This window comes from Oenanthe melanoleuca, chromosome 5 (assembly GCF_029582105.1).
Source record: "Oenanthe melanoleuca isolate GR-GAL-2019-014 chromosome 5, OMel1.0, whole genome shotgun sequence".
Classification (NCBI taxonomy): domain Eukaryota; kingdom Metazoa; phylum Chordata; class Aves; order Passeriformes; family Muscicapidae; genus Oenanthe; species Oenanthe melanoleuca.
The window spans coordinates 57579070-57606340 of NC_079339.1; the positions used below are offsets into that span (position 1 = coordinate 57579070).

At 39.9% G+C, this 27271-nt stretch overlaps 2 protein-coding genes across 2 annotated transcripts in view; both read left to right on the forward strand.

Moving 5' to 3' along the window:
* Positions 1 to 27271, forward strand: part of GCH1 (GTP cyclohydrolase 1) — a 101408-nt gene that overhangs the window by 45832 nt on the left and 28305 nt on the right. The gene's annotated exons all lie outside the window — the stretch shown is intronic.
* WDHD1 (WD repeat and HMG-box DNA binding protein 1) lies at positions 38 to 26384 on the forward strand. Its single transcript, XM_056492001.1, has 26 exons — positions 38 to 81; positions 853 to 951; positions 1910 to 2021; positions 3958 to 4109; positions 6048 to 6159; positions 6698 to 6748; positions 7862 to 7957; positions 9259 to 9351; positions 10257 to 10363; positions 11324 to 11459; positions 11622 to 11811; positions 11987 to 12177; positions 12773 to 12957; positions 14072 to 14313; positions 14753 to 14890; positions 15804 to 15960; positions 17605 to 17719; positions 18965 to 19096; positions 19587 to 19825; positions 21308 to 21438; positions 22084 to 22143; positions 22964 to 23007; positions 23146 to 23304; positions 23692 to 23831; positions 24803 to 24938; positions 25504 to 26384. Exons 2-26 carry the CDS (start codon positions 875 to 877, stop codon positions 25702 to 25704), a joined length of 3396 nt encoding a protein of 1131 aa, XP_056347976.1. The 5' UTR covers positions 38 to 81; positions 853 to 874; the 3' UTR covers positions 25705 to 26384.

Below are 27271 nucleotides of genomic sequence, written 5' to 3' on the forward strand. Positions count from 1 at the left end.
CTGACGGCCCGGGCCCGGCCCCGCTGAGGGCGGAGCGGCGGCGGCGGGCGCGGGAAGGCTCGAACGGGCGGCGGGCCGGCGGTGAGCGGCGGAGGGAGGGAGGGGTGGTGGGTACGGCCCCACCGGGACCCTGCTGGCGGTGCGGGACCTTTCCGGAGCGGAATGGGGGTCCCTGCCGGGCTCCGGCGGGCGGCTGGTGTGGCCTGCCCTGGGATGGCCGAGGGAGAGGCCCCGGCATGCCAGGCCCGTCCGGGCCTCGGTAACCCGTGTCCCCATCCCCGCGGTGTCCCCATCCCCACGCCCCTATCCCCGTGTCCCCATCCCCACGGTGTCCCCATCTCCCATCACCGTGATATCCCCATCTTTGGAATGTCACCGTCCTTACAGTGTTCTCACTTCCCACCCCGTGGCCTCATCAGCATGTCCCTCATCCCCGCAATAGTCAATGTCTCCATCTCCTATCCCCATGGTTTTTTCCTGCTGCCCCTATCCCTGTGGCTCCCCCTAGCTCTGTGTACCCATCCCTGCAATGTCACCATCCCTGCGGTGTCCCCCTCTCCCGTCCCCGTGCTCCCCTCCCAGCAATGTCCCCATTCCTATGTCCCCATCCCCACAGTGTCCTCATCTCCCATGCCATGTCCCCATCCCCGTGTCCCCATCCCCACAGTGTCCTCATCTCCCATGCCGTGTCCCCATCCCCTTGGTGTCCCCATCCCCACAGTATCCCCATCCCTGTGTCCCCACCCCTACAGGTGAGTGTCCCAGCAGCTCTCACCTTGTCACTCCATCTGATGCTCTTCCCGAAGTGTTTCCTTTTAACTGAGGTTGTTTCTCCTCTTTTTTCCTCTCCAGAAGCAGACAGGTGGGAGCAAAGATGCCATCAGCACAGAGGCCAATGCGGTATGGCCACAGTGAGGGACACACTGATGTCTGCTTCGATGACACTGGCAGGTAACAGCCCCATTCCCAGGCACTGAGAGAGGGATGGGCTTGTTCTGTCTGATGCTTTCCCAGGAATTTGGTATTAGGAAAAATTCTGTTGCTAAGAGAGTGGTCAGTCATTGGCACAGCTGCCCAGTGGAGTCCCCATCCCTGGAGGGATTTAAAAGCTGTGTGCATGTGGCACGTGGGGACATGGACCTCAGCAGTGCAGGGGGAATGGTTGGATGATGATCTGAGAGGGTTTTTTTCAATCTTAATGATTCTGTAAGTTTCTATATCAGCCACTGCTGTGTGAGATACTGGGATGGATTTATGGCCTGGCATGGTCCAAGAAATCCTTTGGGTTTTGCCTGTGCTGAGAACTGGCTGTGTGACATATTTAGGTGCTCTGAGTTTAGAAGTGATTGATTTATAACTTAAAGTCAAGCATATATATATATATATATATATATTCCCATGTGTATATATATATATATAGTAAGTATTATATATAAAACATTCTATATGCATATTTTATGAGAGTGACTTCATAGATTTTAGCAGAAATCAGGGTAGTGTGGGAGTAAATACGTTTGTGTATGCACTAAGAAATTAAAAATATAGTTGAAGGAATGAAATATTTGGATTGATATATTTTCATCTCTTCCTTGTGCTAGTTTTTGAGTGTATAAATACAAACCATATATTTGGTATTACCTTTTTATAGACTAAAAGGTAAACTGAAAAAAAAAAACCAACCCAAACCCTCTCAAAACACACTCAAAGGGTATACTCAACTTATATACTGGTTATGGTTAAAAGCCACATTATTTTATTCTTTTCTTAAGTTCATTATTATTGCAAAGACTGTTCATAAGAGATGGTCTGGTTCCCTTGAAACCACAAAAAGCCTCATTTGGTATTACAAGCAAACTCTTACAAAAGGAAGCAGATTCCTGATGTTAACAAATCCTGTGTCTCTCCACAGCTGCATTGTGACTTGTGGCAGTGATGGAGATGTTAGGATTTGGGAAAACCTGGATGATGATGATCCAAAGTCCATTAATGTGGGAGAAAAGGCCTTCTCATGTGCTCTGAAGGTAGGTTAACACAACTCCTCCCAGTTGTGGATTTACCTACAGGTTTAGTTTTGACGGCTCAGGGATGCTGCTTCTGTGGGTAACAATAAACAAGAATTACCTCTGACAATTCATTCTACCCCATACACATCTGTAGAGGAATTATCACTTAACTAAACTTTTGTCATGTTTTTTCCCCTCCTCTTCCTTCACATTCAGTTATATTCATTTCTTTTTGACTTTGATCTCCTTTCTGAGAAATAAACCCAGCAGATTAAGCTAATTATGCAGTGAACTTCTTAGGCTGTTTCAGTGTTTTCTCACCATGTGAGTTGCAGGAATTTTCCCAGCATAGGATGTGATCATCAAGTATTAGGAAGAAAGCCAAGAGGTTGTTTTATGTGGGCCTGTGTTAAAGTCCAAGGAATTATAATCTGTATTAATCAAAACTTGCTTTCACAAAGTAATTGTTTGATAACACTTTTTTTTTTTTAATAATTGCTTGATGTTTCACTCTCAAAATTGTTTGGCCTAAAGGTGCCTCTGACCCAGTGTCCCCAAAGTGAGAAGAGGATTTATATAATAGAAAATAATTATTTTTACTATGCATATTCATATATTTAGCTTGAGAATTGTCACATTATTTCCTTCATGTCCATTTTTTTTTAATATTACTTTAATTGCAGTGGGTCTAAAAGATGGTCTTTGTGGCAATTTTAGAAGACTTCCAGAAGCCTACATCACAGGCTTACATATTTTACAAATATTGTGTATTTAACCTGGCAGTGATAAAGAGAAATTTTAAAATTGCTTTTCAACTACTTGTGATTTTGTAGAGGAGTATGAAAGAGGAAATAAATGAGTATTAACATATTTGTATTGTGTTATGAGAATTACCATTTGAGATCTTATTCAGAATTACTGCCTTAATTGAATCCTCTTTCTTACGTACTTTTTAACAAACCTCATGTATCTATTCCTCAACACCTGTAAAATCTATTTTCATCATTGATTTTTAGAGTATTTTGCTGTATATTTCCATCACATTAATTATTGTTTCACAAACCAAGTGAGTTGACTTGATTGGGTTCTCTTAGCAAATCAGTGGCAGAGCCAGGTCTTAATAAAACTATTTAAGAATAGGTGAGCAAACTACTTGGAAAAATTGAAAAGGGTGCTCCTAGTTTTGAGGGATGTTTTATTTTTAAACAGTGAGAGGCTTAAATGTCAGGAAGTCCTTTTTCCAAAATTACTCTTCATTAGTGAAATGTCATGAGGGACTGTTCTGAGATGTTGATGTAATCTAGGTAATAAATCTAATCACTTATTTTTTAGTTTATTCACTACTGACTGCTGCTTACTTTACATTCAGGATTTTTACTATAATTTTATACACTTTAACAAAAAACCCCCACCCCAACAAAACTGCCTCCCCCCAAAAATCCACACAATAAAAAAGAAAATGAAACATTTCTTTATATTTATTGCTGTGTACAGCTGAGGAATAGTACTGTCACTGAAAGGGGTATTATTTTCCAAGTATGGGATAATAGTTTCTTTTGTTTTGCACTTATTTTAAAATCTGGATTAATTTTTAGTAATGTCTACCTTCTGTTTTCTGCAAAGAGCTGAGTTATAGTTCATGAATTTCTCATCTTTCTCTGGTGGCATTTAACTGAGAATTCCAGTCCAAGGGTGCCCTCTCCTGATGCTGCAGGAGATGAATCTGAGTAACATGAAAGTCAGTTTGGTTAGAGTTAGATACTGTGCTTATCTGTATTTTTGGGTAGAAAAAATACAAGTTAAAGAGTATTTCCCTTACTACTCTTACTGTCAGACCTTTTTGGAATGAATAAAATTAATCTGCCAAAATATTTGGGACATCAGAGCTGGATTTTTGTCTCTGTGGCATAAATGTGTTTTAACTGACAGATTTTATGACTGATTTTGTTGTCAGAATGGAAGGCTGATCACAGCAGTCTCCAACAACACTGTCCAGATCCACACATTTCCTGAGGGAGCTCCAGATGGGATCCTCACTCGTTTCCCCATGCACGTCAACCACGTCACCTTCAGTCCTGATGGCACCAAGGTTGCTGCTGGATCCAGGTGATGTGGGCACCACTCAGAAACTTCCTCACAGGCTGGTTGTTACCAACGAGGTCATGAGCCCACAAACCTCTGAGGGCTGCAAAGAATTGGAAAATGCCTTCAGGGGTGGAGGGGAAGAAAGGAATGAAGAGGAGTTAAGGAAACAATGCTGTGGGAGATACTTGATCCACCAAGTAGTTTTATACAGAAGTCTGGTGTTGTGAAATAATTTATTTTCTTTAGGAGGCTGTAGTGTTTTTAGCTCTCAGTCTGAAGCACAAGTGTTCATCCTTATGGATGTCTCCTTTCACTGAGGGTTTTGTCACTGGGAGCTGAGGATGATGTCCCAGCTGCTCAGGATCATGGAGCTGCAGATCAATGTGCACATCTAAAAGTTAGATTGGTTCTGATTTGTGTGAGAGCTTTGAGTCATTCTCTAGCATAAGCATCACTGATCTGCCAAATGATAACAGATGACACTTTCAAGACTTGCCTGAGGGGAATTTAATATGTAGTTCTGTTCTTTTCTTTGAGCAGCACGTGTGCTTTTACAGAATATACTCTAGTCCTTTAACAGAGGAGGCAAAATTGCCAGCAGGCAATGTGTTTTTTGTGAGTTTTTTTCATGTATTTAAGGCTCAGGTGATTCTTAATTGGATTTGGTGAACTCTTTGGGCAGTCATAGCTAATTCAGGCTGTCTGCTTGCCTCTCTTCTGGAATTTTGCTCCACAGGGGAGATGGCAGAGATCTGCTTCCTGATTCCTCTAAGTGTGAATTGAACCAGAAAAGCATTTTGGATGAACATGCTGGACTGTGAACTCTGGCAGCAGCTCCTCCAAAACTGGGAGGCTGGGCAGTAACCACTGTAATCTCCAAATCTGACAGGGATCATGGCTCTGGGCCCTCTGCCAGTGCTTGTTTTTGAGAGAACAGCTCTGCCCCAGGATCTGACTTTGATTAGAGAGATTAGGCAGACAGCAAACCCTCTGCTGGTTCTAAAACTTTTATAACCCCTCAGTACTCATGCAGCCTGGCTGGGGCTCCCACAGTTTTAGGAAAAAGAGCTCACAAGACTGTCAGGCCACCCCTCAGTGAGGTCTTCTGTCTCATACTGCAGGAGAATGGTGAAAGCCATGAAGTGAAGGAGTGCAGCTGAGAAGAATTGCTTTTATTTGTCCCAGATTTCTCCATTTTTATATGAAATCTTCAAACTTCAGTTGTATGTAAATTTAACATCCAATTGACTGCCAAAGTTCGTATGAACTACACTAAAAAGGTTAAAAATAATGGTTAACCCTATGGAATTAGATCCTAAAATGAAATTTCTGAGAGTATTGCAATGAGATTTGAGAGGGTGTGCTACTGGAAGTTTATCACAGAAGCTCTTTGTTTTAGGAGTTAATATTTTGAGTTAAACTGCAGCAATGGCTGCAATTTTGGAAGCAGGAATGAAATTGTAAAAATTCTCTTATTTTATCTAATACATTAAATAGTCTTAAAAATCCTGTTAAAAAGTCACACAAAATAAACTACTTGCACCATCTTTTTTTTAAAAGCTACTTGGCCAAATAATTATAGTAATGAATATTGGTCCCACTCAGCAGTTAATTCTTGTTAAGTCATCAGCTCTCTGCTATCTGAGCAGAGATTTTTATTGGCTCATGTAAAATATTATATTGAAGAAGTATATGGTCTGTGTGTGCATAATATCTCCTTCAAAAAAAAACCATATTTTATGAATTTTGACATGAACAAAAATAATTTTCTGATAAAAACAGTCTGGCCTGACTTCTATTGTAACAAGCCTCAAGATTCTCATTTTCCATTACATCATATAGTGTTGAGAGCTGTAACTTCCCCAAAAGATCTTTAATGCCCAGTTTTTATTGCCATAAAAACCTAGTTTGTCATTGTTAATAGCAATGTTAACAATTTGATGTCATTGTGATCTGCAGTGACTTTATGATCAAAGTTGTGGAGGTGGCTGATTGCAGCAAGCAGAAAACGTTCCGAGGACACGATGCTCCTGTTTTAAGCCTTTCTTTTGACCCCAAGGATGTTTACCTGGTAAAAAAAAACCCTTTTCTTATTTGCATTCTGCTTTGAATCTCATTTTCTCTGGGGGGAAAAAAAAATTGAAATGTATTTTTTACCAAAAAAAGCAACCAGTGACTCGGCAGATGAGACAACTTCATTTAATCTGACCTTGCTGGTGATGGAGTCTGTCACAACTTGTTGCCTCCCAGGAGAACTCAGTCTTTGCTCTACTAATCAGTTACTGTCTGTGTTCTTCTGGAATCTAATTTAGAGGAGAAAAGGTGCCTCACTGAAGAAATTTAATAATTTTGAGCCTCTTTGGCAAATAAATAGCTCACTAGAATATGAGGGTTTGTAATTACAGCAGCTTGGGGCTGAGTACAATTATCGAGATGACAGCATTGGAAAGTTTTAAATCTTAAAGTGGTTTAAACAGGGAGGCTTTCTTCTTAAAGCTGCATGTGTATCCTGTGTCTGTGGCATTGGTTACAGAGATTTTTTCCATTTTGTAGCATTAATTTCTCTATGTCTTTAATTATTAATTTGTTTACTCCATTCTCTTACCGAGGCCTCGGCGAGCTGTGATGGTTCTGTCAGAGTCTGGAACATTGCAGATCAGGTAAAGGCTGCCCTTTCCATGGGAAATCTTCCTTAAGAAATCCAGCATTTCACAGACAGCAAGAAGAGCTGGACTGAAATAACCCTCCTGGAGTAGGATTTTCCTTTTGGGGATGAAATCTAGCTGCACTTCACAGAATACTTGTATCTGCTTCTGGGAGAAATTCCAAAACCTGATTATGAAATGTTGCCTGGGTAGCTGTGTTTTGTTCTTCCTGCCTGTGAAATCCCTGATTCCTTCCGTTCATCTCTCCTAATTGGCCAACACTGTGAGTGCCAAGGACAAAATGAGGATAGCAACAGACAGCAGATTCCTCATTTCAGAATTTCAGCTCCTTGCTTTCAGGACTGAGGAATTTTGATTATAATAAACAATTTATTAACTGTAGCAAACACATTTAGCCTCTGCTCTTAGAACTCTTAGGAAATTGAGAATTTCAGGTGAAGGCTTTAATGAGGCAGTTCTGCATATGGATATGGCATTAGTTCTGCTAAATGCCACTGACTGGAATAAGAATCCCTGTGGAATTATTCCTGTAAGTACAGTTGAAAATATACCCCCCACACTTGTGGCTTGCTTTAAAATGACACAAGCATAGTTCTGTGAAATCTCATGTTTCAGACTGACAGTGGGTGCCTTCTGGGGAAATTATACTGGGAATGTTCCAGGATTTGGGCAGTTTGATGCATGAATCTGTGCTGTGATTTGAGATTACAGCCATTCATTCTTTATACTTCTGGGACCATATTCAGGCTGCTGTGTGTCACCTTGCTGCAGTTGATCTGGGTTTGACAAATGCTTTTTGGCCACATTTCTCTATAACCTAAAAATAGATGGGCTCATTTGTTCTGGACTTGATTAAAAATACATGTTCTGTGATCTTATTTCTGTTACAAGTAGTTTTATTGTCATTAAAATAGTTTCAGGGCTACATTGACAAATTATTTTTAAGGCAGTATGTACTACTGTATTTTGATGAAAGAGATTATTTCAGTTCAGATATATTTCTTCCTTTTGTTTTTTTTTCCCCCACCCTTTTCCTTTAAGAATTTGTACTAAACAGCAGATTTTTGCTGAGCTATAACACTTATTTTTTTTAAATTTTGTTTTCAGACATGCACGACAAGCTGGCTGCTGCTGCAGAAATGTAATGATGTGATAAATGCTAAATCAATCTGCAGGCTTGCCTGGCAACCTGGCACTGGCAGGGTAAGTGACATTGTTTTATCACATCTTAATCCTTCTCTTGCCTCTGAGTCCAATGGTTGAATTCAATCTGGGCAAGCCCAAACTGCACCTCCTGGGAGTAAGGAAAATATTTGGGGTGAAGTTTCCTTTTGGGAAAAAAAGCTGGAGATGGCTCCTTGTTTAAGCTCCAGACTGAGTTTGGCAGAAGTCCTGCTGTCAGCCCTAACCAGCATTAAACAGTCTTGGTGTGTTGAATAGGAAGGAACATTGTACATGAGGAAAGTAATCAAATTGTTCACAGCAGAGCATCAAAGGAGTCCTGTCCTTCTCTGCTTTAGGTAAATTTTGTCCTGGTCAGTAAATATTTCCTCAGTAAGTTGCTCCCTTTCTTTTCACCTGAAGATCAAAGTTGCAGGAGGGTGTAGCCAGGTGGGGGTTGATGTCTTGTCCCAGGTCACAAACATCAGGACAAGAGGAAATGGCCTCAGTTTGTATCAGGGGAGGTTTAGATTGGATATTGGATATTAGGGAAAATTCCTCACCAAAAGCATTGTCAGACCTGGCATCTGCCCAGAGCAGTGTGGAGTCCCCATCCCTTTTCTAACCTGAGTGATTCCATGATTCTTCAAAATCCCTGGCTGCTATGACAGTGTTTTATGTATCAATTTTCCATGGAAGAATGAATGTCACCCTCAGGACATTGTTTCATTATCCATATTGCATAAAACCAAATACTTTCCATCTTTAGGCTTATTCTTCACACACATGTATTTGAAATGTAAGCAGTTGTCTTGCTTCTCTTACAAAACAAATTGTTAGAATCCTAATAAAATAAATCCCAAAGAAATAACCAGCCAGTAGCATTTATGTAGTTTTATGGAAGATGAAATGAGCTGGTTTAGGAATCAGCTGTTCAAATCAGATTTATTGAGAAATTGTAATCTGATCAAAAGGAGTTTGGGGAGGGAGGGCATAGAATCAGCTAAGCCTTGTGCTCAGGGCTTTGAAAACTATGTGTGTGTGTCATGTTTTGATAAATACAAACTTATAACCTTATGGTGCAGTTTTCTGCCAGAAGGAAATTAAGATTACAGTAAAAACAGGAATGTTTTGCTCTGTTGCATGTGGAAAGCATTAAAGGACCTTGTAATTTAAATTACTTCAGCTTCTTCTCTCAGTTGGCATGGCTGGGATGTTAGAGAGCTGTTAAATCCTGAGGCAGTCACATCTGTGAGGCTTCTGAATGAAGGAACTGTGCTGTTTGAGTGTTCTGTTTGACAGGTAACTTGTTCTAAATTGTGTAATATTTTCCCTTTGAGCAGCTTCTGGCAGTTCCTGTAGATAAAGTTGTTGAACTGTTCAGAAGAGAAACCTGGGATAGTCAATTCAATCTCTCAGATTCCTCCATCACAGAGGTAGGTGCAGAAACCAGGGGCTTGTGAAATACTCTGTAATTTAAATGTTATTCTGCTAGAAACTGTCTTCTGCACAGTACCTCTCCCTTCCCTGGCACCCTTCTCTTGGTAATGATTGTTCACATTTTCTGTTTAATTTCTGATCCTGTTATTTTCTGTTGGAAACAGAGCAGAGATACTGAGTGGTGTCAAACACCTTCATGTGGCTCTGATCCCCCTCTTTCATTCACAATAATCCACCAGGTCTCTAAAGTCTCCCAGTGACTCACCCACTGCAGCTGAAGAACATCTGTTTTCACAAATTGCTCTAAATACAGAGCTTTTTAGAGAAAATGTTAGGACTATTATTTCTGTACAGGGCAGAGATGTCAGTTGTTCACTTTATATTTTATTGAGCTGAAATCTAGTAGACCTGACTGTGCCACCTTCTTTCTTTTGACCTCACTATTTGCTTGGGAATCTTTGGGTTGAAGAGAATCACCTTCTAGTGTTATTAAGATGCAGAATACACAGCCTTGGATTTTAATTTATGGGACTGTATTAAGTTCAAAATAAATAAAGCTATGTTTAGTGCTGAGATTGCAAAATGCATTCTACTTCTTTCTGCATGTCTAGAATTGGGTTTTGTTTTGCCTCATGGCACTGTTCAATGACAGAAGATGCATAGTCTGAAACAAAAATAGGTGTGCTATCTTAAAGAGTTTTTTAAAGCAACCATTTTTATAATAGTTTTCAAAGGAAAAAAGCTACTTAACTCCAGCCCATATACAGGAGGCTGAATATGGTCTGCTAAAGATGATTATTAATTTTTTTATTCCAGATTATCTGTTTTAAGCTGCAGAATAGGAATTCTGTGCATCCATTGGTCACTTTTGATTATTATTTGTTTTATTTTTTTTCCTTAGCCCTTGAATGTTGTGGTCTGGTCTCCTTGTGGGCAGTTTCTGGCAGCTGGAAGTGTGAATGGGAATATAGTGGTGTGGAATGTGGAAACCCAGCAGTGCATAGAGAGGTATTCAGTGTTGTTCCATAAATCCCCAAGTTCATCCCTTTTTCTCAAAATAGAATTTCATGGTCTTTTCTGTAAAACTTCTTTGTGCAAATGTAGAACTCTGCCTCTTGAGAAACCCTGATGAGATTGACAGGGTTTTCTGGTTTAACCTGTCAGGCACCTTAAGGAAGGGACTTGAATGTGGATTTTGTTCAAATCTTTCTGTGTGTTATCTGCTATTATTTTTTAAACTGATGATTGATTAAAGGGTAGTTTTGATGGAAACAAATATTCCTCACCAGACACCAGTAATATATTTTTTAGAGGGAGAGGGAAACACAGGTCAGTCAGTCAGCCATTCTCACCTGTAGGCCGAACAGGACAGACTGGCAAATTGCAGTTTAGTTAATTAAAGCTCTTAAAACCCCCTAAATATTCCCCCCAATTAAAATCAAAGATATTATTAAATGAGGTAGAGAAGAAGAGAATTGTCTGAATATTGTGTGTAAGAAACATGATTGTAACTGCAATCTCTATGTTAAGAATTATAGAGAGACTTTAAATAATTTGTAAATAATTAATGTATGATTTTTGTAAGGATAAAGGTTGGAAAAGATAGAGGAATAATTTTTCAGTTTATTCAAGAGAAACAAATAATGTTCTTTCTATAACTGAATGGTTGTGAAATAAATGAGTGTTGAGGAGTTCCTTTGTCTTCCAAATGTGCATCAGGAAGCTGTTGTTTTAAGAATATGATTCTGATTGATTTTTAAACCTTAAATTATTTTCTTCATAGAAAAGGAAGACTTGCTCTATTTTTATAGCAGCTGTTTACTCTGAAGGTGACCTATTAATTATCTTATTATGTGTAATATCACTTTCTTGTACTAATTAAATTTGCCACTTTTTGCAATAACTCTTGGAGGGGAACATTCTGCCCTGAGGAGCTTACTAAAATCCATTCTTTTCATATTCTTTTAGGATGAAACATGAGAAAAAATACTCAATTTGTGGACTGGCATGGCACCCTAAATATAAGCAAATTGCTTACACAGACACTGAAGGAAATCTGGGGCTGTTGGAGAATATTGGTGATGTAGAGAAGCCAAATGACAAGGTGCTCAGTACCAATGACCTCTTGAATTAATATCATTATTTAGGTTATAAGTTATGTGGAACACTCTGTTTTGTGCTTTGCAAGTTCCCTCTTGTGTGTTAATTTATTTCTTGAGTTCCATGTCCAGAGGAAGTTTTGTGCTGATAGCTGATCTGGTTGTAGGTTGCCAGTGCAGTGGCCAAAGACTACAATGATCTGTTTGATGGAGATGATGATGATTATTTAAATGGGGATACCATTGAACCACCTTCTTCCCCAAAAACTGGAGATCATGAGGATGATGCTGATGACCTTATACAAGTCCCAGGCCATGTGAGACGGGCAGTAATTGATGATGATGATAACTCACTAGGTACACAATTTATTTTATTTTCCAGAGCTCTTTTACTGGGATAATCATTTAGCATCCTCTACTCAGATATATTCTGCTTTCTTTTTGCAGAGAAATCTAGACTGTTTTTAATTTTTTAAACCTGTATTCTGTCATAACACTGTGTGTAAGATTTTTTTTTTTTTTTAACTTCTAGATATTGGGTTGATAAAAGCTAGTTCTGGCCTTCTTGAAAAGGAGGATGATGGTGATGATCAGACTGGTGGCTTTCCAGCTTTGCCAGCATCATCTACACAGCAGCCTTTCTATGATGGGCCAATGCCAACCCCCAGGCAAAAGCCCTTCCAGTCTGGCTCCACTCCTGTGCATCTCATGCATCGTTTCATGGTAAATTCATGTGGTTATTTAGATTTGGATGCTTCTTTTATATTTAATGTTGTCTTTTTTGTGTTGTGTTTTAACCTAATCCAAGATTTATTATTTTTTTTAGTACTTTGCAGTGTGAAGCTAAATAATGGAAAGTAGCTTTGTTTTCATGCAAGGACTCCATTATGTTTTGGTTTACATTTCAGTTGCTATAGAAATAAATACTTTGCTTTAAGACAAAAGCAATCTATGCAGTTTGTACTTGTGCTACTCAATTCTAGCAAATCCATTAAAAAATTTCTTTTAAGTCAGAACTGTGGATATTTTTGTGCTATTAAGACTTGTATGTTAATAATTCACTATTTCTTTCTATCTGCAAATTCTATACACTTAATTTGGTAAGGAGAAAGGTGGCTGAGCAGTGAGAGTGAAACTACTTTCTGCCCAATCCAGCTGTTTTAGGAGCCACGAGTCCTGATCACAAAGCTCTTCAATCTTTCTCCAGCTCTGGTTCCAGATAAAAGAATTACAGCAGACTGGTTTAGGGCAGTATATGCCAGAGATTTAGAGCACTGGATTTGATGTTGTTTTGGGTGTGTGTGGTTCCTTTTGTCAGGTGTGGAATTCAGTTGGAATCATTCGCTGCTACAATGACGAGCAGGACAACGCCATCGACATCGAGTTCCACGACACCTCTGTGCACCACGCCACACACCTCCCCAACTCCCTGAGCCACACCATGGCTGACCTCTCCACTGAAGCCATCCTGCTGGCCTGTGAGAGTACAGAGGAGCTTGCAAGGTGAGTCATGGCCTTGCTCTGCAAAACCCATAATAAGGAGCTGCTTTTCACTTGTTTCAGGTATTTCGGCTTTTATTATCAGCTTCTATCAATTTTGAGCTTTTTGGCTTTTGATCAGTCTTTTTATTTATGGGACCACTTTCAAGGAGGATTTTAGCCTCCACCTACTTGAAGACTTCAAGAGTATTGAAAAATGTCATTTGTTTCTTGAGAATTTCTTCTTAATTGCCTTTTCAAATATATATATACTGAAACTTCACACACTGCAGGCTCAAACGGAGCTGTAAACATGAACCATAGTTTTTCAGTCTGCTCAGATCAGAGATCAATCATAAGGGTTCAGCTATTTCTTTTCACACTGTTGCTAAGGGGATGTTTGGAGATACACATAAGAATTTCAAGTGTGAAGAACACAAGTTTATGAAAACCACAGAAAGTTTTAAGCAGCTGGGCCAGCTAAACTCTGTTCTTGCATTTAAGAACAAACAACTATATTTTATTGTTGGTTTATGGGGAAATATCTTGAAGAAAAAGCTTTCTTCTTATTTTCACACATACAGCCTTGTGGTAGGTTGAAAAGCACCCTTTAAAAGTATTGTTTGTTACATTCTGGTTGTCTGATTTTGAAAGTGTCAGTTTTTTCTCAATGGAAGTGAGTAACCTCTCAAAAGACATGATGTCTGTGGATTGGTCATAGGCAGTTTTCAATTATTAAGAACTGAAGTTTCTGATATTTTTTCTCTTTGAAAGATAGGATAACATGACTGACTGTTAATGGGGGCTGACATTCAGAGTGCCAAGGAGGACATTTACCTGCTCCCATCTAAAAAAATCTCCCCTCAGGCCTCTTGACTGTCTCTGCTTCAGGCTTTAGAGATTTTAAATCTACAGTACTGGAGGTCAAACTGGCTCTTCAGTTTTTGAATAATAAGAGCAACAGCTTTGCAAATTACCACTTGAAATTTTCTGTAGTTGCATCTGAGAGCTACATCTTCCATCTGAAATCTGTAGTTCCATCAGAGATCTCTGATAAAAATTTAACATACTGGTATATTTTCAGATATTTTGTTTACTTCATGTGGAGATGTTTGTTGGTTCTTTGTCTCTGCCTTAGCAAGCTCCACTGCATCCATTTTGGCTCCTGGGATGCCAACAAGGAGTGGACTGTGGATATGCCAAAGGATGAAGAGATTGAGGCCATCTGTCTAGGTCAGGGCTGGGCTGCCTGTGCCACCAGTGCCCTGCTGGTCCGTGTGTTCACAGTTGGAGGAGTTCAGAGAGAGATCTTCAGTCTCCCAGGCCCTGTGGTGTCCATGGCAGGACATGGAGAGCAGCTGATGGTTGTTTATCACAGAGGTATTTTTTCTCTTTTGTCTTTTTTTGAACTGGGATTGTTTTCAATCTTCACCTCTCACTGGCTTCACACACTGATTAATTTGTTTGTAATCACCAGAGAGTGTTTTTCTTCATGGTGTTTCTCCTTTTCCTCTTCTGGGTGGTGCTTTTATAAGCACATCCATCATAACCCATTGACCTGTGACTTCTGACAGAAGAGCCTGTGTTTCATATTGAGAGATTAAACAGTAGGGAAAGGGAGAATTTTGCAACAGTGGGTTTCAGATGTGCCAGAAGGAATTACTACAGGAAATTAAGGAATTTGTTATGCACATGTTGTGTGTCCAAAATATCAAATAGTTTTGTGTCTGTAACACTGCATTAGAATTAATTTTGATTCTAAACTAATTTTGTCAATTCTTCTGTTTTCTAACACAAGCATTGAACAACTTCTTCCTAGGTACTGGGTTTGCTGGGGACCAGTGCCTCGGGGTACAGCTGATGGAGCTCGGAATGAAGAAAAGACAAATTTTGCACGGAGATCCTCTTTGTCTCACAATGAAATCCTATTTGGTGTGGGTTGGATTCTCTGCAGAAGGTATGAAACACCTGCATGAGAGGTGTTGGGAAATATTGACACTGCTGGGGGGATTACAGGAAAGCTGGAAAGGGACTTTGGACAAGACAAGGGGAAATGGCTTCAAACAGCCAGAAGGCAGGGTTAGTTGGGATATTGGGAAAGAATTGTTCCCTTTGAGGGTGGGCAGGCCCTGGCACAGGGTGCCCAGAGAAGCTGTGGCTGTTCCTGAATCCCTGGCAGTGTCCAAGGCCAGGCTGGATGGGGCTTGGAGCACCTTGGGATAGTGGAAGATGTCCCTACCTGTGGCAGGGGGAGGAACAAGATGATTTTTAACACCCCTTCCAAACCATCCTGTTATTCTATGGTGAAGTTTGGCTAATTAATGCTCTTTCAATAATGTAGGTTTTGGAACTTGAACTTTTTCTTCCAGTCTCCTCAACAATAAACAAAATTCTATTTTCTATTATTTCAATATATTTGTCAGAAATCTTTCATATTATCCCATTCAAATGTTATCAGAACTTGTTCTCCTGATTGGTTTTCCTGCTCAGCCAAAAGACATAAACTTGTGTTAATACATCATAAGATCACCCCAACCCCCTAAAGTTTGTAGCTTGGGAGGACCTTTTATAATAAACATAAAAAGTAATAGCTGATTTCCTTTGGGAATCTACCCAAGCAGTATAAATTCGATTTGTCCATAAAATGTTTTAATTTTGAACTTGTCAGTTGACCAGCAGTGACGCTGGCTGACAGAAGGTGGCGCGTCTCTCCAAGGAAACTGCCTTTTCCAAACTCATTTGTGCTGTGCCTGGGAGAGAGGATGTCCTCTCTGAAATATGTAAACCATCATTTCCCAGCTGTACCCACCACTCCCATCTTGCTGGCTTGTAGTTTGCTGTAATTTTAAAATGCTCTCATTTATAACCAGGTACCCCTTGTTACGTGGATTCCGAGGGAGTCGTGCGCATGCTGAACCGGGCACTTGGGAACACCTGGATTCCAGTGTGCAACACCAGAGAGCATTGCAAAGGGAAATATGATCATTATTGGGTGGTTGGCATCCATGAAAATCCCCAGCAGCTCAGGTCAGATAATTCACAAGGAAACACTTTGTTTGTCTTGGTTTTCAATCCTAGAGAATCCCTTTTTACAGAGAGAAACTGCAAACTTCAGCTGGTGCTGAATCAGGAGCCTGGTAAATATGCACAGCAAATGGTAACTCCCCAGATAGAATTCTACATGGAGGATTCATCATTAAATTGGTTTTGAGTCACTCAGAGTTTTATGATTTGTAACTGATTAATTGGCTCAGAGGTGTGTGTGCACTTTATTGGCACATTCATAAAACTGCATTTTGCTAGAGAAACTTTGCAAAGTTACAGTGGCTGTTACAAATTTACTTCTGCTTTTGATGGTTTTGGGTTGGTTCTTTTTTTTTCCCAAGTTTTTGTAGTTCTTGGTATCTTTTTCCCCCCTGTGTTTTCCCCTTTTTGGACTTTGAAAAGAATCTAATCCTATGACTCATCTACATCATCAGACAGAGATAAATCAGAGCTGTCTATTATTATATTAATATTTAAACTGTGGCCTTGAAGAACCATTTTGGATGTAAAGTTGCTCAAATATTTAGCTGAAATCTAACCATTTCTTTATAAAATGTTACACTGGTGTAAATAACTGTTTCTCTGTAGTGTCACCTGCATGCTGGACATTCTGTTGCTAAGCTTTATTTGTAGCCTTTTTTATTCAGTGGTCTGTGTGCTTTTCCTACCAGGGCAGAATCCATCACCTCATATATTTTACTGAAATTTAGACTCTCTTACTTTGCAAATTACAGATAATTGAAGAGTTTGGTGGGAGACTGTATTTTATTTAAACTTATGTGGCATTCTTCATAATACTGTGCTTTTTTGGAATAAGGGAAATAATTTGATTCCTCTGTTTAAATGTCACTTCCCTGGCTGTTTCTCCCTCCAAATCATTATGTTGGCCTCCAGAAAATTCACCAAAAATGTGTAGGTCACAACACATTTTAAGATAGTCAACTATGAATATCTCATCTTGAATTTTTCCTTCTACTCCAAGAAAGAAAGTTCTGCTCTCTGAATTGCAGAGAACATTTTAGTCAAAGCCAGCAGCATAATGAAGATAAGGAGGGGGGAGGGTTGTTGTACAAACACCATATGCCTTAATTAAGAGATAGCCAGAACACTGATGCTTCCTGTTCTTTTTTTTTTCAAGTTTCTGAAACAGCAGCTTAGAAACCCAGATGTTTTTGTCAATGCTGCATTGGTGCTGCAGGAAACACAGCTCCTCCCCAGTCAATGGTTTGCTTAAGTGATTGTTACCAGAAATTACTCCTTTAAATATAATGAAACAATAAGTCTGTGCCTCCAGTTGTTCAGTGGTTTCTGATTTTAATATATTGCATTTACTCTTTGTAACAGCTGTTAAATCAAACATTATGTGAGATCAAGATCAGAGCCACATTTGGAATTGAAAGTGTGAACAAGAGCAGTGTGTGCTTTGCTGGTTTTGAAATGTTTTCTTGCTTGCCATGTAAAGATAACCCTTTATCATGCAATCTTACACATTGCTGTATTTCAGCCAGTCATTTAATTGCTGCTTCCCAAAGAGCAAATCCCCTTAAGGTATCTTGCTGCTCAGGAGACCTGGTTGAGATGTGGAACACGTGGTGAGTGTGGCTGTGCTCTGTTTCCTGTGCACAGGTGCATTCCTTGTAAGGGAGCCCGCTTCCCTCCCACCCTGCCACGGCCTGCTGTGGCCATCCTGCCTTTTCAACTCCCTTACTGCCAAGCTGCAACAGAGAAGGGGCAGATGGAGGTAAGGAATGGTGTGGAGTCCACAGCTGGGAGACCCTGGAGTGGGGATTGTACAAGACCCCTGCAAACCCTGAGTAAAACAGTGGCCAAGGGGGTTGTTTGGGTTCGGTGTTTTGTGGAGCTTTTCTGGTTTGGTTCACAGCTGTTTCTAAGTGAACACAAAATAAAATGGGCAGAGCTGATGCAAAGTTTTATTTACACATGATCTGTTTCTGACCAGTGAAGTCTTTCTGACTCTTGTTTTTTTTAGTGTGTTGTGATACCAGATTTGGGGATCCCAGCCAAGATGCCTTTGAAAATGTCTGAGTTTTACTATTTTAGGGATAACAAAATTTTTGGTAGATGTATCCAAATTCATAATCACTGAAATCATAGGTCTTCTGGCTTGGCTTGTTTAGAGGCTGGTTGAAGCAAGATGTGCCTGTGGAAAACTTCTAAAAAAATAACTATTTATTCTTCAATTTTTATTGGTTTAAGTATTTCAAACTTGTGATGCTCAGCTGTAGTGCACAAAAGAGAGATGAACATAAAATTCTAACCTCAGCCTTTGAACAGTTTAATGCTATTTGAAATTTATTCTCTTTGATAGAAATGTAGATAAAAGGTTTCAGTTGTGAGCACACTGTAATTTTTAATGAATTCTCCTTCATTTGGTTAAGTGTTTTGTTCTTTGTCTGATGGAGTGTGTTTGCCATTCCTCCTTCTACCCAAAATAATGGGATGAGAATGCCAGGAACTGTTAATTTGGCTCAAGGAAATATATGTAGGTAAAGAAAAATTATTCTTCTACATCTGATGAAAACATATTGGTTTTGAATAAGTTTACAATTATTTTGAGCAAGGCTAGCCTGGTCTAATAGCCATACTTGCATTATAATTTATGTGTTTCTCAGGTAAGCTCCTAAATTTACTGAGTTATTCTGGAATATTTCCAGTTTGCTCTGGGACAGCAGATAAAGTAACATGTTCTAGAATTGTCTATCCTGATATATTGGTTAACATGTAGGTTTCATCCTGCTGCAAGCCTGTAATATAAATGGAATTCAACATATATGGCAAGTGCTTGGATCAGTTTGTGTCAATGTGGTTGTTATCCATCTTTTCCTTGGTAAGCATTGACTTGAAGATTTGTCAGAGGAAAGGAGCATTTAAGTGGGTAAAATACATTGTAAGTTATTATGCATTATGTTATGGACTGTTCTTCCCCTCTGAATTCCAGCACTCATCCTTCTCCCTTTTTTTTCAGGAACAGTACTGGCGTTCTGTTGTATTTCACAGCCATGTGGATTACTTGTCAAAAAATGGCTATGAATTTGATGAAAATGCTAAAAATCAGGCAGTGAAAGAACAGCAGGAGCTGCTAATGAAGCTGTTTGCTGTAAGTACAAATACATCATAGAAAGAGTCCCTGAGATTTATCTGTGAGACTGGAGGTGCTAAGGGCCAGGTTGGACGGGACTTAGAGCAACCTGGGGTAGTGGAAGGTGTCCCTGCCCATGGTGGGGGGTGAAATGGGATGAGCTTTAAGGTCCCTTTCAATCCCAACCATTTTATAATTCTATAATTTATTTGTAGATGGCATGTGATGTAAATGCTGGTGTGATTCCTCTTATCAGGAATCTGACTAGTGATTAGCAATCCAGCTATTCAGACTGTGATAACAGGTGGGCTGCAGATAATCTTGTTTATCAGTGTGAAGGGTGGGGGGGAGAAGGAAATGAAAAAGCTTTTTCTTTCACCTGTAGCCCATGATTATTGGTGGCTTGTCTTTATTCACTCACTCCACCAAGACCATGATATTCCACTCCTGGAGTCTTGAGGGAGCTGTGGAAATGAGGTGTGTGACTCCCAGCTTTCCTCTCTTGCAGCTCTCCTGTAAGCTGGAGCGCGAGTTCCGCTGCGTGGAGCTGGCTGAGCTCATGACCCCCAGCGTGGTGAACTTGGCCATCAAATACTCCTCCCGTTCACACAAGCTGAGCTTAGCCCAGCGCCTCAGCGAGGTGGCTGTGCAGAAAGCCTCAGAGCTGGCAGCAGCACAGCAGCACCAGCAGCAGGAGGAAGAGGAGGAGGAGGAGGAAGAGGATTTCCGAAAGCGCTCGAACGCCGGGTAACGTGAATTTCTGTGGCTGAAAAACCAGGATGGTTTTTACTGCTCTGTTCATGTTCTGATGCACTTCTCTGGCCCACAGTTTGCAGGGTGTGTGTGGGTGATGTGGCAGTTCTAGCTGCTCTGGCTGTAAATGATACTTGGGAAATGGCACATCCTTGTTGGTGTCTTGTGAGGGCTCATCAGTCCCAGGATAGCAGCACAGAGGGAATATCTGCGCTCCTCACTTCCTATGTGCCTGTGTCCAGCAGCCCCAGAGCCAAAGCAGGCTCAATACTAAGTTGCTCTGACTGGAATTTTCTCTTTCCACCTTTCCCTACCTTTAGTTATTTGACTCCCACCTAATTCTTTTCATCTTTGTCTCAGTCTCTCAATCTTGATTCATTCCACCTGTCTTTCTCCACCTATCCAGTTTTTTCAATATCCTCTCTCAGTTTCTTTTATTTAGTTTTACTCCCTCCTAGCTAATCCCATCTCTTCAAAGTAGAACATACTACAGATTGCCTTTGCATTCCTTTTCTCTCTGGGCTATCAATCTTTCCTCTCCTACCTGCATCTGCTTTGTATAACATGGTGAGGCAAAAGGTGTGTGTGTGTCTTGGTGGGTTTTTAAAAAATTTTTATGGGGTTGTTTTTTAACATATTAAATCTATAATAATAATAATATATTATATACATATATATAATAACATATATATATATATTCATTTATGTCATACTTTTGGAAACAATGTCTTCCTATAGCAATTTTATCTATGAAGTTTGGGACTTAATTAAGCAATAGGAAGTGATAAGTCCCTGAACTTATCTGCAGCCTTTCCCTTATTCTTCTGTGTTAAATTGCACAGTCAAAACTCATTTCTAAATATTCTGGCTTGTTCTTCTGGATCGTGTGTGGAAGCCCTAATCCCATGTCTGCAGCTTCTACCACTCTGAGGGTTAAAATCCATCACAAACACTATGTTGTTCTGAGTGCCAGAGTAATCTAATACTGACTGTTTTGGTTGAAAGAAATGGGCCTTTTGTTTATGTATAATTATACAGATTTTGGTAATTGGCAGATATTAGAAGGAAAATGCAAGAATTGTGCATCCTACTATACTGGGAATTTAGAGAATAATCAGATTAAATGTTGAAACTTGATGCCTTCAGTATGAAATGATACATCCATATTACCACCTGTGTGTATATTCATGGATGCAGAAAAGTAATCTGATGGTACTGGAGATGCTTGTGTTTACATGGAGACTACAGAAGATCTTTAATATTTGCATTTATATTTGCAAACTGTTCTGGCAATAAAGTTATGGAGTGGTTAATGAATCTTTAATCATCACAGTTTAATCAAGGTATAATGCACATGAATGCCAAATGTTATTGTTCTTATTGCCTAAATTGGGTAAGTGAGCTTGCTATCTGTTATTTCAGTTCTCCTTCTGAATTTGGTGACCACTTCCTTTCTGCTGAATTCCTTCCTTTTAGTTACAGCAGCTCTGCCACGGACTGGGGCCGGCTGCCAGGCAGGAATGTTCAGCAGGACCAAGAAGTGGAAGATGCTGAAGAAACTGATGCCTGTGAGGAAGCAGAAGAAACCCCAGAAGTACATAAAGAGAGTAAGAAAACTATATTCTCTGGATAGACTGGGAGTTATCCAGATAACTCTTGCAGACTTAATAAGGAATTAAGTGGCTCCATATTCCAGCCTGTGCCTGCAGCTGCTGCAGAGAGAGAAGTTCACTGTGTGTCATCTGCTGTGCCATAGCTCTGTGTGCACTGTGCTCAGTATCCATTAGAGGGGCCCTGGGGGACTTTTTCCTGTTGCCTGATTTTATTCCTGAAGGACTGCCTCACCTTCTAATCAATTACTTTGGTTTCAGCTCCAGTCTTGCAGGAGGTGGAGTGATAGATGAGTAGTTTGCTGGGCACACTTTTAGGACTAAACTTAAGGTTTAAGAAATAAATTTACAGCTCTAAATCTAGGTAGAGGTGACAGATGGTATTGTGAAAGTGTTTGTACTGTCTGCAAATAAAAAGTCATGCTTTAAAATATAGATAATTTTACTGTAATCATGGAATCACAGAATGGTTTGGGTTGGAAGGGACCTTAATGATCATTCAGTTGCAGCCCTGCTGCCAGGGACAGGGACACCTTCCACCAGCCCCATTCTTCCTTACTTGTCTGTTAGGTTTGATTTTTTAAAAGAATTTATGTTACAATATTTTATTGCATTTAAATATGTACACCTTTCTTTTTTCAGAAGAGCCAAGTCGCTTCTCCAGAGGTGTCACTTCAGCAGAGGTGACTACTCCAAAACCTGGTGAGTAAATCATTTATTCCAGGGCAAAAGGATGACACCTTTGTCATTCTTCACAATATCTGCTCCTGGTTTTTATCCTTTGTTCTCCTATTACTATTTAAATTTGGTGCATAACAGTGTTGTCAAATGGTACTTCACAGAATTATGGGATGGCTTGGATTGGAAGGGACCTTAAAGCTCATCTCATTCCAACCCCCTGCCAAGGGCAGGGTCACCTTCCACTATACCCAGGGTGCTCCAAGGCCTCTCCAAGCTGGCCTGGTCACACTGGTTGTTGTTCTCATGTTTTAAGAGGTTCCCTATTCCTGTCTTCACTACCTAATGATGTTCCATAACACTGTTCTGATTGCCATAGCTGTGCCAAATGCTGAATCAGTGCCTGCCTGGCTGTGCCATGAAGGCACTCTTTGGGACAAGGGAGAAATGAGAGCAATGATCAATGGACTTGTTTCACCAATCACAGGCACATTTGTTACTTGCAAGGCAGAGTGAGAAATCCTGAGGTAGAACTGTGAGTGTGGGCAGGCAGGGGCAGAATGTGACCTCCAGCAACCTGCCAACCCTTGAGCAAGAATAATAGGAGTGGAAACGGATTTGGGAGTGGAGGAAGTACTGGGTCTTCCTCTGGGGTTGTATTTTAAGCTGTTGGTCCTGTGTGGCATTTCTGATAACTAAAAATAGCTGAGCACGTACAGCATAACCTTCACAGAGTTATTAAAGTCTCTTTCTACTCACATAAAATGTGCACATTGCCTCAAAGGTTTGGATATATGTGTGAGTGCACACATTTTTACATTCTCTTTTCTCTCCTCTGAAATAGCTCTGGTTGCATCCAGCAGCCGTGGACGAGTGAATCCATTTAAGGTAAGAATTTTGCAGCTGGGTCGATTGTGATGCTCTGAAAATCACAACAGATTCTGTCTGGAGTTGCCAATATAACAGGTACCTTGGAGGGGAACATGACAGAAAATAAATAAAACACCCATTTTTTTGTTTTGCTAGGTGTCATCCAGCAAAAAGGACCCAGCAGTTCCCTCAGCAAATGTTTTAGACAATATGACCAAATACTCCAAGAAAACATCTTTGTCTGGCAGTCGAGCTGTAAACAAGCAGAACCCTCCAGTTATAAAGCCTCTGACTCCCAGACCCAAGACCAAGCAGGTAATGTTTGGAGTCTTTCTTGCATCATTTCATTGAAGAAAGAACAAAAAATGGAATTTTACCAGCTTTTATCAAGTATGAAACCCTGTGAGTAAAGCAGCTTGGATGGCAGAGTTCATTTAAGCATAATGCAAAAACTATGACAGCACATAAAACAGCAGGAAAAAAAAATCAATTGTAGAAATTACTTTCTGTACTGAGCCTTGTACTTTTATTTTAAGTAATGTAAACATCTGCTGTGATGAAAATGGATGGACTAGAGACTCTATTAATGCAAGTGATTATTATGTCTTTAGGAAAGGCTTGGGGTTTGTTAGGCTACATGGTACATGTTGTCTGAGAGTGAGCTGTTTTTAATTTTTCCTTTCTTATTCTCCATTTCTGCAGGCTTTAGCAGCCTCTTTCTTCCAGCCTCGCACACCTGCAATTAATCCTGGTGAAAAAATAGTGGAAGAAATAGAAGAAAAAGCAGGAAATGAGTCCCAAGAAACCAAAGTCACTGCACAGGAAAACACTGAAAACAGAAGGTGAGAGACACTTGCATCTCAGTGTCATATTCCAATTATGATAGAAATGCAAGTCCAAAAGCAATTTTGTTTCTAAATCTGTTGGACTGGCCAAAGAAATATAACATGAAGATTAAAGTTTAGCTCACAAGTTTTCACATTCATGAACCTACTTGAAAAATGTGGGAAGGAATAATAAATGAGAAGTTCAAAATACAATTTTGGGGCTCAAAGCAATAATTTTTGCCTTGATACTACTTGTAATGGCCTTTGATTAATGAAACCATGCTGCTGTGTCAGCTCCAAATATAGGAAATACTGAAAGTTTCAGCAGCTCTAGAAAATCTCAAAGTCTCAAAGCTAAGGGTCTTATGTGAAAGAGTAAAAGCTTTATTTTGGTTATTTTTTTTAAAAGAGAAGGTCAACAAAACCTTCAATCACCTGAGGAGCTAATCTCTTCTAGCTATGTCTCTGATCTGTCTTGTTCCTGTGAAGCAGATCCTAACAATCCCAGTTTCATGAAACCTGCATTATTACATCATCTTTCATTTAGGCTTCATTTAGCTGAGGAAGATGCAAGTAATTATTACTCATTTGGCCTGGCATTCTTTTTGCTAACCTTTACAGATGATGTTCTACAAGTGGCAAGGAGAGCTGTGAGAAGGATGAGCGGAGTTGTGCTAATGAATGTGTGAATTTTTAGGTTGATGGGACCCTGTCAAAAAGGAAGAGAACCATTATGCTTTGTCATTCTAAAACTGGAATGTTAATCTCCATATCTATATCACAGTTTTAATAAAAATGCTTGACTTAGTCTTGCCTTGTCAGCAGGTTCTCTGAGCATCCTGCAGTGGGAGAGAGGAGGCTGCTGCCCTCAGAGCTCTTCTGAGAACAAAAAAACCCAGTTAGGTGCTGCTCAGAAATGCTGCTTTAGGAGGATGTGGTTTTCCTATAATCTTCTTAACCAGACAATTTTTGTGTGCTTGCTTTAGACCCAAGACAGGTTTCCAGATGTGGCTGGAAGAGAACAGAGCAAACATTTTGACAGATAATCCTGATCTGAATGAAGCAGAAGTAATAAAAGAAGGCATGAGTCGATTTAGAATGCTGACATCAGAGGAAAGGATGGTAAGAAAACGTTCTCTAATTCTGTGGGTTTGATAGTTTTTTTCCTTCCAGTGAATCCCTGGGTTATTTTCAGTTAGAAATTTTTTCTTGAAATCACACTCCTGTCCATCTTTATGGATTTCAATTTTAAATTGTGCCATGATCTATGGCATATAATTTATGAAAATATGAACTGAATTATAAGCAATATCACAAAGCAGTTTTTCCAAAGTTAGAGGAATGTAATCAATGAGCAAATAACAAAAGAAATTAATTTAAAGTCACATAGCCAGGCTTAGTTCACTGGGGGATTAATTTTGTTGTAATTTAACTTGTTGGGCCTTTTGGGTTTCTTATTTCTCCAGAAAGACAATTAAGAACTTCAGTTTCATACACAGTTTCAAAAAAATTCCAGTTTTGAAGGAGAATGTCATTAGAAGAAAGGAAAGGAAGGAAATGTTCCTTACTTAATCCCTATTCATTTCATAGGAATTGTTTCAGTACCTTAAAATCAGAGTAATAATCTGTATAAAACAAAGTGGTGAGTTTTGTGGCCTGATTTGTAATTTTCTGTTCTCCTTCAAAGGTGTGGACTGAGAAAGCCAGAGGAGGAAGAGTCAGTGACTTAGCAGAAGACAAAAAGAGGAAGCGTTCCACGGCTGAGGAGGAAGAAGTGCAAAAGAGCCAGGAGCAGAAATCTGAGGACACAAATGCATCCAAAAAATCCAAGCCTTTAGATCCATCCACAAACAACAGATTGTCAGCTTTTGCCTTCAAGCAGAGCTAAATGAAGTGGTGCCTTCTCAGTGTCTGTGTTCTGAAAGCATTCATGGAAGAAATTCCTTGTGTTGAGGAATTGGCTGCCATGCTCAAGGAGCACTGGCAAAAGGAGTGCCTGGCTCCAAATAGTCTGATAGGAAATGTTTTATTATCAATTTTTGAGAGGAATGATGAATCCCCTCTGTCTTTTACAAGTTCCTGCTCATGAGCCTGTTCCTGGCAGCACAGCCCTGAGCAGTGCTGTGTAGCTGTGGTACACCCTGTGTGCCTTGGTACCAGTGGTGTTGGGTGCTAAATGCAGATTAATCCTTCTGGGGAGAGTAAACTACAGCCAAAATCTGCCCTGTGGTTTCAGAGAGGCAAAATAATGCCTTCCCTACCATCCCTACAGCCCTGAGAATAAGACACTCAAGGAAATGGATGTGAGGGGGAGAAAGCTGAACACCAGCAACATGTTAAACTGCATTTTCAACATCTGTGGCAGTGGCAGAGCCTGAGAGGGGCAGGGATAGAAAACCAGGGCAGAATCAGAGTTATGAAGGTCAGGTGTGCAAAGCCAAGCCACTCTAGACTGTGCAAAGGTGCTTTCCCAATCAACAGGATCCAGAAGCTGCTCAGAACTTGTAATGTTTCTAACATTTGTTTCTGTAGTGTTTGTTTCTTTAAATAAAATGTGGCTGTTTCTTTCTTTAAGGTGGTAGACTCTTCTTTGCATTTGTAATTAAAGTAAACAGATTTCTACCTACCAGCCCTAAGGCAGTCAGTTGATTTTGCCCTGCTCTGGAGACAGAGCACTATGTCTAATAAAAGTATTTGAAGCAAACTCAAATTTTGAAATGTTTTTTAAGATCAGTTAAAATAATTTAACTATTTAGCATAACAGCTGAGACTGAAGAGTTCTCTCTCTTTTTTTTCTTTCCTGTTTTTGCACAGCCTTTCATTGTTTTCTTTTTTCAATCCTTTTCATACTGGCACAGGGTGCCCAGAGCAGCTGTGGCTGCCCCTGGATCCTTGGCAGTGTCCAAGGCTGGGTTGGACAGGACTTGGAACAACCTGGGGTAGTGGAAGGTTGATAGTGGGGTGGAACTGGATGAGCTTTTAGGTCCCTTCCCACCCAAACCACTGTGATTATTACTGACTTGATGATCTCAAAGATCTTTTACAACCTTAACAATTCTTTGTTTCTATAAAAGGCAAATGACTTTTCATTCAAAACACACTTTAAACCTTGAAATCTGCAGATTGAAGACTGAGATTTCACTAAAAACCATTAAATTTTACCACAAGAAGGGTTTCATTAGACTATTTTAGCAATGGCTGTTGTTCATTTTGGAGAAAACAGAAAAAAGAGGGTTGTGATGTCAACCAGGGATGGGAAATACAAACAAAAAATCCTGAAGATTTGACAACTTCAATACTTCTGTCATCTACAGTTCTTATCTATCATTTCACATTTTATTTGTTTAAGCTGATAGTGGACAGCAAGGAATATTTAACATAAATAATAATTTTTTGCACTTACATAATGCAGGAAGCATTCTGATTTTTCTACATTCTTTGGGAAGAAATTACCA